The sequence below is a fragment of the Ambystoma mexicanum genome, chromosome 3p (genome assembly GCF_040938575.1).
Source record: "Ambystoma mexicanum isolate Mex_15411 chromosome 3p, UKY_AmexF1_1, whole genome shotgun sequence".
NCBI lineage: Eukaryota > Metazoa > Chordata > Amphibia > Caudata > Ambystomatidae > Ambystoma > Ambystoma mexicanum.
Window position 1 is genome coordinate 962,637,420 of NC_090925.1, and position 14,111 is coordinate 962,651,530.

The window sequence follows — 14,111 nt, forward strand, 5'->3', positions numbered from 1 at the left end:
TACCTCCAAATCACTCTGAGGCCTTATCACACAAAACCCCGGTGGGAGGCAGAATCTCTCAGCCCCTGAAAGAATGGCGGGGCATTACTTCAGATGCTTGGGCACTGGAGACAGTAGCTCAAGGTTACTGCCTTCCCTTCCTAAAAAGGCCTGAGGACCATCCACCGGGAACCAACTCTGTCAACATTCCAGATCCGCTCCTGTTGCAGGAAATTTGAACCCTGATAGAGAAAGGTGCAATAGAACAGGTACCTGTAGCGGAGAGGAACAAGGGTTGGTACTCCCCTTACTTTCTCATTCCAAAGAAGGACGGAGGATTGAGACCCATCTTGGATTTAAGAAACTTGAACAAGTTCCTCAGGACGGACAGGTTCAAGATGGTAACCCTTTCTCAGATCCTTCAGGCTCTCCAACTCCAAGACTGGTTGGTATCATTGGACTTTCAGGATGCTTACTTTCATGTGCCAATCCATCCCAAGCACTAAGTACCTGAGGTTCGCGGTTGGCGGTTCTCACTTTCAGTTTCGAGTTCTGCCATTCGGGCTGACCTCCGCCCCAAGAGGTTTCACCAAACTGATGGTGGTTGTGGCAGCGAGTCTCAGGAGAGGGGGGAATCACGTCTACCCCTACCTGGACGATTGGTTGATCAGAGCGCGTTCTCCCAAACAAGCTCAGGAACATCTGTCGATCACCTGTCACTTCCTTCACAAACTGGGCTTCTCCCTCAATTTCAAGAAGTCTCACATGATAACATCCAAAGAGCTCCAGTTTATCGGAGCAGTTTTGGATACTTCCTCGGGCAAAGCCTCGCCTCCCGAGGTGAGAGCTCTCCACATGCGGCAGATGGGGAAAAAAGGTCCAGAATGCCCAGCATCTGCCGGCCTTCGATTTTCTGAGGTTGCTCGGCCTCGTGGCATCCTGCATTTTTCTGGTGCCACAGGCTTGACTGAGGATGAGATCTCTCCAATGGGCCCTCAGAACTCAGTGGTCCCAATTCTCGGGGAGTATGTCGGATCTTCTGCAAGTCCCGAGCGCAGTTGCTCAGGATCTACTATGATGGGCTTGCAACAACAACATCCTCAAGGGATAATCTTTTTGGCAACCATGGCCAGAGATAACCGTAGTAACGGACGTCTCACTCACGGGGTGGGGAGCCCACACCAACGATCTGACAGTCGTTGGTCTCCATCGGAGTCCAAACTACACATCGACCTATTGGAGCTGAGGGCAATCAGACTAGCGCTGAAGGCCTTCCTGCCCTCTGTACAGGGAAAGAATGTTCTGATAATGACGGACAGCACGGTGGCCATGTACTACCTGAACAAGAGAGGAGACGTAGGATCACTACCACTATGCAGAGAGGCAATGCAGCTCTGGTTCTGGGCAATACGAGGGGGAAATCTCTCTATCAGCAGTTAATCTAGCCGGAGAGCAGAACACTGCGGCAGACGCTCTGAGCAGGCAGAGCAGTCTCCCACGAGTGGGAGCTTGCTCAAGAAGTCCTTCTGGAGATCTTCGGCCTTTGGGGAACCCCTCAAGTGGATCTGTTTGTGACCACGGTCAACCGGAAGTGCGAACAGTACTGCTCATGGGAATTTCCTCAGAGAGGAGCTCTAGGGGACGCGTTCGTGGTGGTCTGGAAGTTTCCACTTCTGTACGCGTTTCCTCCAGTCACCGTGATTTTGCAAGTAATCAGGCGGTTGAGAAAGTTCAGGAAAACCATGATCCTAATTGCCCCGGATTGGACCAGGAGGACGTGGTACCCGGACCTTCTGGACATGTCCATCTGCCCTCCAATACGTCTTCCGCAAAGAGGATCTCTCGCAAGAGGAAGGTTGGGTTCTCCATCCAGAGGTCAAAACGCTCAACCTTCACGCATGGTTTCTGAGAGGTTGAGATACAAGGATTGGGATCTTCCGAATGACACAATGGAGATTTTGCTTTCGGCCAGAAGGCCAGCAACAAAATCTTTGTACCAGTGTCGGAACAAATTCAGTAACTGGTGCAAAAATAAGGATGTGGACCCTTTTCAATGTGGCACCCCAATGGGGCTCTCTTTCCTATTGCATCTAGCCAATCTGGGGCTCCAGATCGGAACAATTAAAGGATACCTAGCTGTGCTGTCCATTTTCAAGGGCTCCTCGGAAGAGGTTTCTTTCTTCAAAATTTCATTAATTCAATTCCTGAATGGGCTTACTAATGTGTGCCCTCCAGTCCCCTTTCATGTCCCAACTTGGGATTTAAATCTAGTACTTAAGTTTCTAACTTGTATACCTTTTGAGCCTCTGCACTCCTGGCCCTTGAGGTTTCTAACATTAAAGACTGTCCTTCTTGTGGCCTTAACATCAGCCCATAGGGTTAGTGAACTACAGGCTCTCTCATGTAAACCTCCATATACTACTTTTTACAAGGACAAAGTGGTTCTTAAGGTTAAACCCTCTTTCTTGCCAAAAGTAGTTTCTGACTTCCATTTGTCACAAAAAATCATATAACCAACATTCTATCCTCCTCCTCATTTTGGCAAAGAGGAGAGACTGCATAGACTAGACCCCAAAAGGGCTCTCAGTTTTTACATTTCAAGAATGTCAAAATGACATCAAGATGACCAACGTTTTGTAAGTTATACATGTCATAAATTGGGATTAGTGGTGACAACAGACTATATCCCGCTGGATCATTCTGGCTATAATTGAGTGCTACAGATTGGCGGGAAAAGACCCACCGGATGGGCTTCAAGCCCATTCCACTAGGGGAATGGCTACTTCTGCGGCTCTGAAGAGGGGTCCCTGCAGCAGATATTTGTTCAGCTGCAACATGGGCATCAGTGCATACCTTCATCGAGCATTATTGCTTAGATGCCTCTTCTTCCAATGAAGGTTTATTTGCCAAAGCGGTATGCCATTCCGTCCATGACAAGAATAACTAGTACTCCCACCTCCAAAATTGCCACAGCTATGGGAGTCTATCATAAGATGAGGAATACGTGGGAGGACACAATCCATTCGAAGAACAAGTTACTTACCAACTGTAACATTCTTTCAACTGGATGTTCCTCCCACGTATTCCTCATCACCCCTCCCATCCTACCCCGCAGTACAGTTTACGTTACTTACACTTTCCTCTCACGAAGAGTCTATCAGTCATGAGGCACGCCTGGGTGTTTCTCGAATAGTTCCTCGAAAAAACAGAAATGAAGCCAACGGGCGCGGCACAAGCTATTTATATTGATGGTGATGTCCGTTGAGGGACATCGATGCCACGACCTCGTGCACAATTTCTTTCCAAAGCAGCGAAGCTGGCAGGATACGATTATCATAAGATGAAGAATACGTAGGAGGAACATCCAGTCGAAAGTACGTTACAGTTGGTAAGTAACTTGTTCTTCTATTCATAAGAGCTGTTGAACGAGAAGGCACGTCAACATTGACATTTCAACATGCCATTGGATTCTTGATGATAAACAATGTGCTGTATTGATATTCAAGTTGACGCAAAGACTGGACATCGTAAATGTGCATTTTACCGAAAAATGATCTAATTAAAATTTTGATTTATCGTGTAACTTATTCTTTAAATGCTTTACTGAAATATAGTTTTGCTTTTCCAAATTTACATAATTGCATCATTGGTATGTGTGTGCGCTATGGTTAGAATCTTCCAGTGTATGGGTTCTTTAAACAGAACCGGAGAATAACCATCAGTAACAGAACTATAATATCCATGTTCTGGGACGATCGAGACACACAATTTTGCCCATTTGCGATGCCAGTCATCTGCAGCAACATGCCAGCCTTTATGGTATAAAGACGTGCAGATGACAGTGTTTCTTTTTGATGTGTAACTAGAACTTTGTTCTCCCAAACGGAACACCATGTGTTTCGATGCTACATAGATGATCGAACACAATCGCATTCGATTTTAACACACGGAAATGTTACTTCACAATTCAAGTACTGCGATTAAAAGAACAATGAACGCAATCTGAAAGATTTGATGGAATATGACAGTCGACCTACACATTGGAACTATGTCGGGGGAGGATGGATGGCTCAGGGGCAACACGTTTGTCTTGGAAGCAAGACAACCCAGCGCAACACAGGTTTGAATACTGATCCCATGCTTAGAAACCACATGCAGGTATTAAGCATGTTATAAAAGAACTATTATTATTGTAGTTAACAATGTTTTCTTACACTCATTATGTTCCCAAAGATGTTGAATGATTCCTTGGATGTATTCAATTTTTAACTTGAAATAAAAAATGGAACTACTTGGTAAATTACAGAGTATATGTATTTAATTAAAAGTGTATGTTATTTTCTTCTTTTTGTGAAAAGAAAGGACACTTTTTTTGGTGTGTTGATCTTCCTGGTTTTGTGTTAGTTAACGTGATGTTGATGAAAGGGGATGTTTGGCTACGCTGTGCACCAACGTTGTGAGAAGAGGTAGAGCATATCGGTTTGACATGTGGCTGTCAACCTGAGGGGCGGGTGATCTGATTTACTGCTGTGAGGGCACTTGAACTTAGGCGATGGATCAACGGATAAGACTAGCTCAAGATGGCAGTTTCCGACTTGTGATCTTCGCATGTGAAACTGTGAAAAACAAAGGTAAGATGCATTGGAAAAGAAATACTGATCAGTCGATATATGCTCTAAAATACATACCATATCCATTGGGCCAATACAATTCCTGATAAAAACTTCCCCTTAATATCTTTCTGTATAGTGCTATCCAGTCTTGACGAAGATGAGCTCCTAAATAAATGGGCTGATTGCCAAAATAAGTTGAAGTAGAGGGTGTCCCAAATGGTTAACATCCGTAGTTGATCGTGTATTGATTCAGCTGACTATATGTAGAGCTTATGTTTTTTGTGCATGATGTGCTCTTAAAATGTTTTCATAATTTGAAGTGGAACACTCATTGGCGGGAAGCCCACGACTCTGTAGGAACCCTGGGTAGTTTGGTAACTAATTGCATTAAATGGCAAGAGGTTTGCTATGGTCTTTCGTCTAATGGAGTCATTTATGTGATGAAGGCCAGTTTGAAAACCAAGTTGTTTCAGGTTCGCAAAGAGCAGCACCTAGTAACTTTATGTTCAGGCAGCCATAATTTAACCTTTTTTGAGTATATAACCATGCGAGAAGTCAAACCATCATGCATAAATGGGTTCCCTAACCGTGCAATCGCAAGACAGTATTTAAGAGTGAAATTTAATATAAGTATAGCACTCGTGACTAATGGTGCTCAGTTAGGTATCTTGCGTAATGGACAATTTTGTAGGTTATATGGAACAGGGGAACTGGAAACAATTAAACACTTGTTACTATGTTGTGAAAGCCTTCAAAGGCTAAAAACAAGCTATTTGATGGCATATAACAATTGTATTAACTTGGATGACCTAACATCAATATGGTCGGTGTTTTTAAATGGGTGTGACCACAATCAGACTTTTTTTATTTGATTAAATTCTATTGGAAATGTGTTGAAATTATTAAGATAGTAGATGGATGTCTTTCCCAAGAGTATAGAGCCTTTTTATTGTAGGGTATGATTTTAATTACAGTATGCTTGGTGTTAATAATTTAAAGAATATGCATTGTATGCATCCCAGTTCACTCTTATTTATGGGTTTTATGTAACATACGAATGGTGAAAGCAGTTATACAGATTTTAAATTATAAAAATATGTTGAAATTTGTGTGATTATTTGTTTGTAATGCTCCGTTTTATATGTTGTATATACAAAGCCATTCGGCTATATGTGTATTCATATTTAAATAAAATAAATAACAGATTTGATTGTATTTCAATTGTAATGATTACCATTAGTTCATTTGCTGTAGTTTAATACGAGTGATTAATTCACCATTTGATTTATTATGTATTATCCAGGTGTTTTAAATTGATCTCAAACATACTTTAATACTTACTTTGTATTCTGTACCCTTGCTGTATCCTTGCTGATTGTCGAGCATACCAAGATTTCAGGTGCATTATCATAATCTATAGTTAATGCCCTGAAATTTCGACATGAAAATCCATGGCACAGAATACCCAATGTCTGGATTCTCTGTTTTAGCAAGATCAGCAAGAACTGTGCTTTTTGTTTCATCAATGCATGTCTCCCCATCTTCACATCCGATTGTATGATTGTTTTTCACACACTCCAATTTACAAACATTCTCCATCTTTATACATTACAGAGAGTTGTGAAATGGCAAACTTTCAAAGACAAATGTAATAGTTTTGCGACAACATGGTGGCCCAGCAGGTTAATAAATACCTGTTATCTCTGTGATGCTCCATGTTTGTTAGTTAACTGAGGTAGTATCTAAAAATGCAATGGATTTAAGAGTACTTAACATATAGCTCTGACTGTAGCTTGTCAGTCAGCCCAACTACTCCCTCAGTCACCCATATAATCCATACCTATCCATCTTGAAATATTAGTCTTTTCAGATGTCCATTTGAATTGGGAAATTATTCACCTGGCCTTCTTTCCTAAGACCTTTTCAACAAAAGCTAAGGGAATATTGTGTCGCAACTTTGTTAAATACCCCCTTAGCCAGGTGGAGCCTCCTGCCATCCATGTGTCAATGGATATTACCTGCTACCCCAGAAGGGTAGAATGACCCCTGTCGCAATCTAGGAGAAGCATATCATCCCCTGAAACGAGAGACAAGAGCGTTTCTCACTCCATTTCCAGTGGACAGGTTGATTTCACATTAACAAAAAATGTAAATTAATTGGCCCCAGTGTTCTTCTCTTTGGCACAGCATGTAGCATTTACGGACTATGAATAACCCAAACCTACATTGTACTTATGGATGGAGCTATTTTCAGTCCACAGTTTGACAGGATTTGATGCACAGAGGAGAGGAGGCAGGAAAACATAGTACCAAACCATGCCACGCTTTTATAAGCAAGTTTCAACACATCTCTGAGGTGCGGAGCACCATCCCTGCATCCACAGGGAGGCAAGCAAACCAATCTAGGTTTGTATAAAAATAAACCCACTTTTGTTACAACAATATCCCTAAAGAATTTACTAGCTTCCATGAGTTCCAACTAAAACAGACTCCACCGAGTATTTAGAGTATTTATATATGAGGAACAATGCTCTTTTGATCACAAAAGAACATACAATTGATAAGTGTGAGATCACACTGGACAGGTTTTGCTCTTAAATAAAAAGTCTTTTATTGACTTAAGAAAAGAAAAAAAAACGACAGGACCTCACGTGTCCTGCATGTAGTCCAAAAATCAACCTAGTATGGGGTTTCTTGGAGGATAAGGCACGAATCGGGATTTAATCTCCATATGCCCAACGGAACGTTGTAGCTTCCTCTTTGCCTCCGTCTCTCTTCTGAAAAGGAAGGGAGAAGTGTCCGTTAGTCCCCCATATCTGTCTGCTTTAAATATGGGCTGGAGTCCCTTCACCCAATCAGGGATTCCCATTGTCCAATCAGGGCTCCCTACTCTGAGGAAGCTTGATAAGCCCCACAGGCCCACCGCCTTCTTTCCGGAGTGCTAACCGCCATGATGGAAACTGCACCGGTGACTCGAGGGGACTGCCTTCTATGGTGCAGTGTGTTGGTGTTATGGGTAAGCCACTGTATTTACAGGTTGCCTCCTTTTCCCATGTTCTTGTGTTCAACTTGTTTGCTGACTACCATGCTAAGGATAATACGCAAGGGCTGCTCTCCCCTCCCCGCATCTTTTTAATGTTGCGGCGTCCCGCCCGCTTTACTACAAGGTTTTCGGCGTCTCTCGACCCCGAGAGCTGTTTGTTCCCTCGGTCCGGTGTTACATGTCTCAGCCCGCCATTGCTTGCAGCTCGCACCGCAGTCTGGCTTTCTTGTCCGAGCTTGCGGTCTTCTCCTACTTTCCCCATTGTTGTGGCTGTCTGTTCTTTCCGAGGTCCGGGCTTCTTACCGTTCAGGTCCCGGTCTCCCCAAGTGGGTTCCTCCTCCTCCTCCATGACTGGGTATTCCATCCAGGCCCCGTCTATGCCCCACCAGAGGGTTTCCTAGTCTTTCTCGACCTCCCCCGTACTCTGAGTTTATATTGATTCCCGATGTCCGTATTCCAAGTTGAGCCCCTCTTCATGGCTGAGACTCTCACACTAAGAAATCAGATTTGATGGGGAGCAGTGAGCTTCTTACAATTGGTTGAGTTTCGGGGACATTCTGACCAGTTTGTGGGGTGGGAGTAAATGGAATAGTCACCTGGGACAATGATATATGTGGACCTGCATAGATTAAGGACAACCAACATTGGACATTTTTAAGTGTAGCCCAGTTCAACAACATGCCTGTATCACAAATTACCTGGCATTTCCCACAACAGCACCTTTACGGGAACCAGCATATTCTGATTGCTATTACGCACCTTCCAACTGTCATCACTTTACTGCTGAAAAGTAGCATTTAAGGCAAAAAGTAGCATCTAAAACAAGTCAAAGTATCATATTGTGCATACACAAGAACCAGGCACAGTGGTCTGTGATGAATCCTGTGGAGTTGTCACTGAACTCCAGTCCAAAGTCTTCTCCCAGGGGAAGGCAGCCGCTACCTTATCTTAACCCTGGGGATGATATCATGAGGGAGGATCACATTGGAGGAGATGGCTGTCAGGGGTAAGTGGTAACTCCTTTGGGAGGGAAGCAGTAGTCCTCTTGTGAAGATGAGTCCTATAATTCCCAAATACCTAATGGCATGCTGTCATTGTACAAGTCCCTACCATGAAACTACCCAAAGAAAAAGAACAAGCTATGAAAAGTCATCTAAAAAGAGTAAGGTTTGTACATTGGGAGTTCAGGAATTATATCCGATATCCTCTTCATTGTCATGATTCTGTCTTAAGTAGAGGTTCTAACATCAATGTTAAATCACAAACCCTTTCCTATAACATCCACTGACTCTGACAACTCTCAGTTCACAAAACAATCAAAACTAACGAAATGTCAAAGGACTAAATCACTATGTACTTCATGGCCCATAATACCTGTGGTACTTGGACGAGGAAGAGGGACTCGGAGTTAGGAAGGATCGGAAGCGCTGTTAAACAGTATGTGCGATTTAGTTGTAGAGCAAGGGACTTGAGCGAGATATTTTAATCCCAAAATGAGTTGCAGCTGGAGCGAGATCTGGTTGTAGTAGCGGAGGTGGAAACAATCCGAAGTCCTGGAAAAGCAGAAAGAAGAGCGCCAGCTGAAGCCGATGCGGGAAGAGAATGCATGCAGCATTACAGAGTGCACGCAGCAGGAAGCACCATTGTGGACGGTCACGGGAAGAGAAACACAGCTGTTTGGGAGACGTGCTCCCAATGAGACGTGAGCTGATTCTGTATGTGGGATGATGTGGAGGCCCAACGGAGCTGGCAGAGCTCCTGTGAAGAACTGAAGTGCAGACCGCTGAATTCACGCGGGAGTTGTCCGTGAAGGGGGCAGAACAAAGAAGGTCCTCCACAGCAACAGAAAGTGAAGCGGAGACGCCAAAGAAGACCGGTGAGTTAAAGGTGACACTGGGGTGTTCCGAGCAGGACATTTGGCAGTAAATAACAATTTTGAATAACAAACAATTAAAGTAAAAAGGCGACACTTGTGCAATTCCCTTTCTATAAGATACCAACTTGGGGAAACTTGTGGCACACATTGCCAACAGCCAATGGGCTCTCAAGAAGCAGTAAAGCGGCAACCAGGGTATAATTCTTCTTTTCTGGGGATGCCAGTTTGTGAAAACCTGTAACCCACATTGCTAAGAGTCAAACTATAAATAGAGGCAGCCATTGTTTAGCCCTCCTCACATGGGATGCTGGTGTGGAGAATCTTTGAACAATTATTACCACTAAAACCAATTGTAGTTATAGGAGTTTTTCGTCCTGGCACGCGACTATACCAGGAAAGAATGTGTTTTGAAGAAGTGGTGATGTGGCAAAAAAGTGTGGTGGAAGCAACTTGTTAACTTTATCATTTTGACAAACTGTTGCATCACCAAAGGTTGTTGCTGTGCTATCCTGACAAAAGTATTCCATTAGAAGAATAAGTGTGATATGCTAATAATTGCTTTGTATCCTGAGGAAACCAATTGCCTTGATTTATGAACATATGTTTCGTAAGGGAGACATTTGCCTTACCAAGATGGATACTGTGTAGGACAAGTGTTTTGATTTTTGAACAAGTGTTCGTATAAGAGAAGTTTACTTTACCAAGTGAAAGGATGCAGTGGAAGGAAAAGACATTTTGTGTTGAACTGAACAGAACTTTGTTGAATCAGAACTTTATCCAGGATAATCCTGAATTAATCCAGGGGATGGGAGTCTAACCCTGGTCACAAGGAGAACATGGCTAAATCCTATAAGTTTGAACTTTCATCCTGTTTTGTGGAACTGAAGACAGCCAAAATATTCCTTGTATATTTTTGTTGTATGTATTAGTGTGAGGGTCAGAGGCTTTTTGGACACTTGTTCTTTTTGTTTGTTAGGTAGGGACATCCACGTCAGTGTAGGGAAATATAGGCATTTATCTCACCCCTTTTATTTTATTAAATGTCAAACATTGAGAAAACTATACCTTTGTGTCAGTCTCACATTTCTGACCCCTCAAAGGTCATCACAACTCAAATGAATGCAAAGTGAAATCAGCATTAAGACATAGCGTCTTACATCTCTATTGAAATATCAGGTTGTTGGAAAGACCCACCCTTTTCACAATTAAGCTACTGCAGGCTGAATCTGCTTGGTACCTCGCTGTACTACCCTTAATGAGCAACATGGTTCAATAAATGCTAGCTCAAAAACAAACCCCTCATAGTTTTATGCTAGATCATCAAAGTATCGTTAATCTACTTCTTCTTTGTGCAAATCAAAGGTTCCTATGTAACCTATTTTGCTCATGTAAGCTGTTAAAGCATTATGGCACACATTTATACACTTCTTTGCGCTAAGACTAAAATGACATCCAGCATATATCAGTGACACTTCTTTTACCTATACTAATAATATGGTTGGCTATGTCTTCACATGCTATCTATTTTAAAACACCAGAAATGGCTTGCTTACCCCATTCAGGTTGCACAATTGTACCTAGGCCTCTCAAGCCAACACTATAATGGTATAATATGGACTAAAAGGATGAATATATCTGTGGCTTTCCTACCCATCTTTACCCCCCGCATGGCAGAATGAGCAAAACTCCCATGGCAATTGGGTAATAGGAATCTGAGATGTACAATGAGATTTTACATGAACCAGAACAAGAAAGCCTGAAACATTACTAAGCTGTGACTTAGTTTGAAAATTTCTGTCATGATTGACTTATTAGCACAGATTGCGACTGGCTATCTGCCAGCACGTCCATCAAGTCTTCCCCTTTTCAGTCTCCTCTTGAGAATTAGGCCATAGAATTATGGTGTTTACTCTTGCTTTTTATTAGCATTTCTTCTCCTTTAATGCTGCATGCCTTTTTAGATGCGCATGTACTGTGTGGTTGCAGTATGTCTCCAAGGAGCTTGTGCCTTAGCTTGAAAAGAATCTATTCACCCATCTTTTTGCACCATGATATTTCAACCAGAGCATTTAAAGCTTTCCAGAAACCTGTCCCTACTTTTCCAATGTTTATGGAAGCAACATGTGCCACACTAACATTCGGTTTCTAAACACTATTGTCCAAATGTATACTGGTTTAGGTTTGCTGTCTTCAGTAATCTATTTGCCCAATAGTTGATCTTGTGTCCTATCCTCTGTGATCTATGCTTAATCTGCTTCATACATTAAAGAACGGAGCCTTAATTGTGAGTGAGCAGGATCCACTTGCCTGTAGGAACGCAGTTATTCTTTCATCCCTTTAACAACTTGCTCTATATGGCTTAGCCATAAGCATCAGTTTGGCTTTTCATATTGGAAATGTATTGTTTATGTGCCGAGCACCTATGGTGGGACATGGGTAGATGATGCGCTGGGCTTCCCCAGACTAGGCTTTTCAAAATGCATATGCAGTTACCAAACAGCCACACTTACCACCAAGTTGGGATCAAATAACTCAGTCACCTGAGTAACCTTTCTCTTATACGTGTGCCATAAGCTTGGGCTGTGTAACCCGGCAATGAAAAGGAATACCATGGTGAGAATATCCTATATTCTTTTTAATGCAAGAGACCCTTTAGTTTGTCAGTTACTCTTCAACTGATCTTTGCCCTCTCTGACGTTTTCTGTTTTAGATGCTGCACAGAATGATGGCCTGCAAGTACAAAATGAAACCCTTCCAGCCAGGTATGACATGATAAAATGTACTGTAAACTGCTGATTAAACATCTAGTTAAGATGCTGTACAGTAGTCCATTATTTACCTACAAAATCATATTTTTATGACTTCTATGTCTATTTAGAGTCACATGCTATGAATATTCTGCCATCTAGTAGTTGGTCTTCAGTTTTAAAAGGTGTTCTTTCTAGAATAAAATGTAGGCTTCGACAAGGGCTTTCTTGTCATATCATATATTCTACTGTGTGTGCAGGCATTCATAATGCTTTTGTGGCCCTGTGCCCTCAGATTATTTTACTTGCCTTTGGATGGACAGGAGAGTAAGAGGCAAAGTACTTAATCATTAAACACAATGTGTCAGCAAATATACAATGTTAGATATACATATCAATTGCTCCAGGTAAATAGAGAAGGAAAAACAGAAAATCACCTACCTGGGCAGAATGGACGAAGGGAAATGTCCTATGGCCCGGTGGGTACCTGTAATGGATCTCGCTGACTCTCCCTGAAGATATTAGGAATTCCCCTGAAAACCCCTCCGGAGTCCTGCTCAAAGGCTTGATCCCCGAGAGGTGCCCAGGGAAACCCTCATGGGGGAAAAAACCCTGTGGAGAGCTGCTTGAGAGCGTTGTATCACCGGGATGTTCCAACGTAGGCTGAAGATTCACCTTCAGAGTTTGGGAGCTCCTAGCGATTGATATTAAGTTCTAATAAAGAATACAAAGTAGATTAGAAGATAATTTCCTTTGTCTAGCAGAGGTCAGATCCCCTTAGAAACTTTAGTTCAAATTCTTACCCCCAATTAGTAGAAAGGGAGAGTTCGATGTGGAGGAAGGACGAGATAGCCTGGAGTCCCTAGAAGTACTGAATAGCTGGCTAAGGAAAATAGCAGAATAGAAAAGGACGGTGAGAGAGAGAGAAATAGCTAACGATGACTACCAATAGTAGAAACAACCATAAAAATATAAAGCCTACCAGTTCGTAAACAAAGGTAGTCTCCTGGAGACTGCTCAAAGAGTTTCGGTAGTGACCCTTGGAAGTTGAGGTAGGTATCCGTGCTCGTGGAGGGCGAGGATCTGTATTCCTGAACCAAAGAGAAACTGAGCTGGAACCGCGCTCCAAAGGGGCGTGGTTAAAGTCGTCAAAAGTCTGACGAGTATTTTCCCGTGTTTTTGTAGCGGTCTGAAAGTAAAGAGTAAAAGGGAAAAGTAACGAGATGAGAGAGTGTCAACCGAAGTCAGGGATAAGAAATAAGGACACACAGAGGTAAACTAACAAACTGACTCACGAAGCGCTTGTATACTCCTAAGAGAGTAGCAACGCACTGGACTCCTGGAGGATCCTGTTGATAAGCTGCTTGGGAGGATGTGACATCAGAGCGCTGCAATGTGTTCTGGGAAAGAACATCTAGACTGTTGCGTGTGCTATAATCGCCAGCCACGGCGGCCATGTTGAAGTGCCTACTGGGAAACGGATCTGCCGAACAAAACATGACACAATGTGAACTGGCAACCAAAGCATTCACTCTAAAGGCACACTAAACTGGGAACCGTAAAGTTGTCCAGTTAGACTGTATCCGTCAAACCCTGGTGTTCAGGGAGAGGTCATGCATAAAATGACTCACTATGTATGTGTAAAACTTTGGTCTCAATACCCCAGCTGTGACTGCCTCAATTGAGAACTCTCAGGGGGATTGAGGGGGGCGGTGGAGTGCAACTTCAAATATGTGTAAACATGGTCTTCTAAGGGAGGAGAGCGGGCCTGTTGGGTATGTAGAAATTCAAAATGTATAGATAGGTGTTGAAAGCAGCAGCGCTGGGGGCCTATACTATGGACACTGCAAAGG

The 14,111-nt window shown here is 42.9% G+C and overlaps 1 protein-coding gene across 4 annotated transcripts in view; it reads left to right on the plus strand.

Annotated features, from left to right (window-relative positions):
• The window catches only part of ITCH (itchy E3 ubiquitin protein ligase), a 2,968,415-nt gene that overhangs the window by 558,540 nt on the left and 2,395,764 nt on the right, over positions 1 to 14,111 (plus strand). For all 4 annotated transcript variants that reach the window (XM_069652264.1, XM_069652266.1, XM_069652265.1 and 1 more), the window contains exon 6: positions 12,222 to 12,273. In XM_069652264.1, coding sequence (XP_069508365.1) covers positions 12,222 to 12,273 — 52 coding nt within the window. The remainder of the gene's footprint in view (positions 1 to 12,221; positions 12,274 to 14,111) is intronic.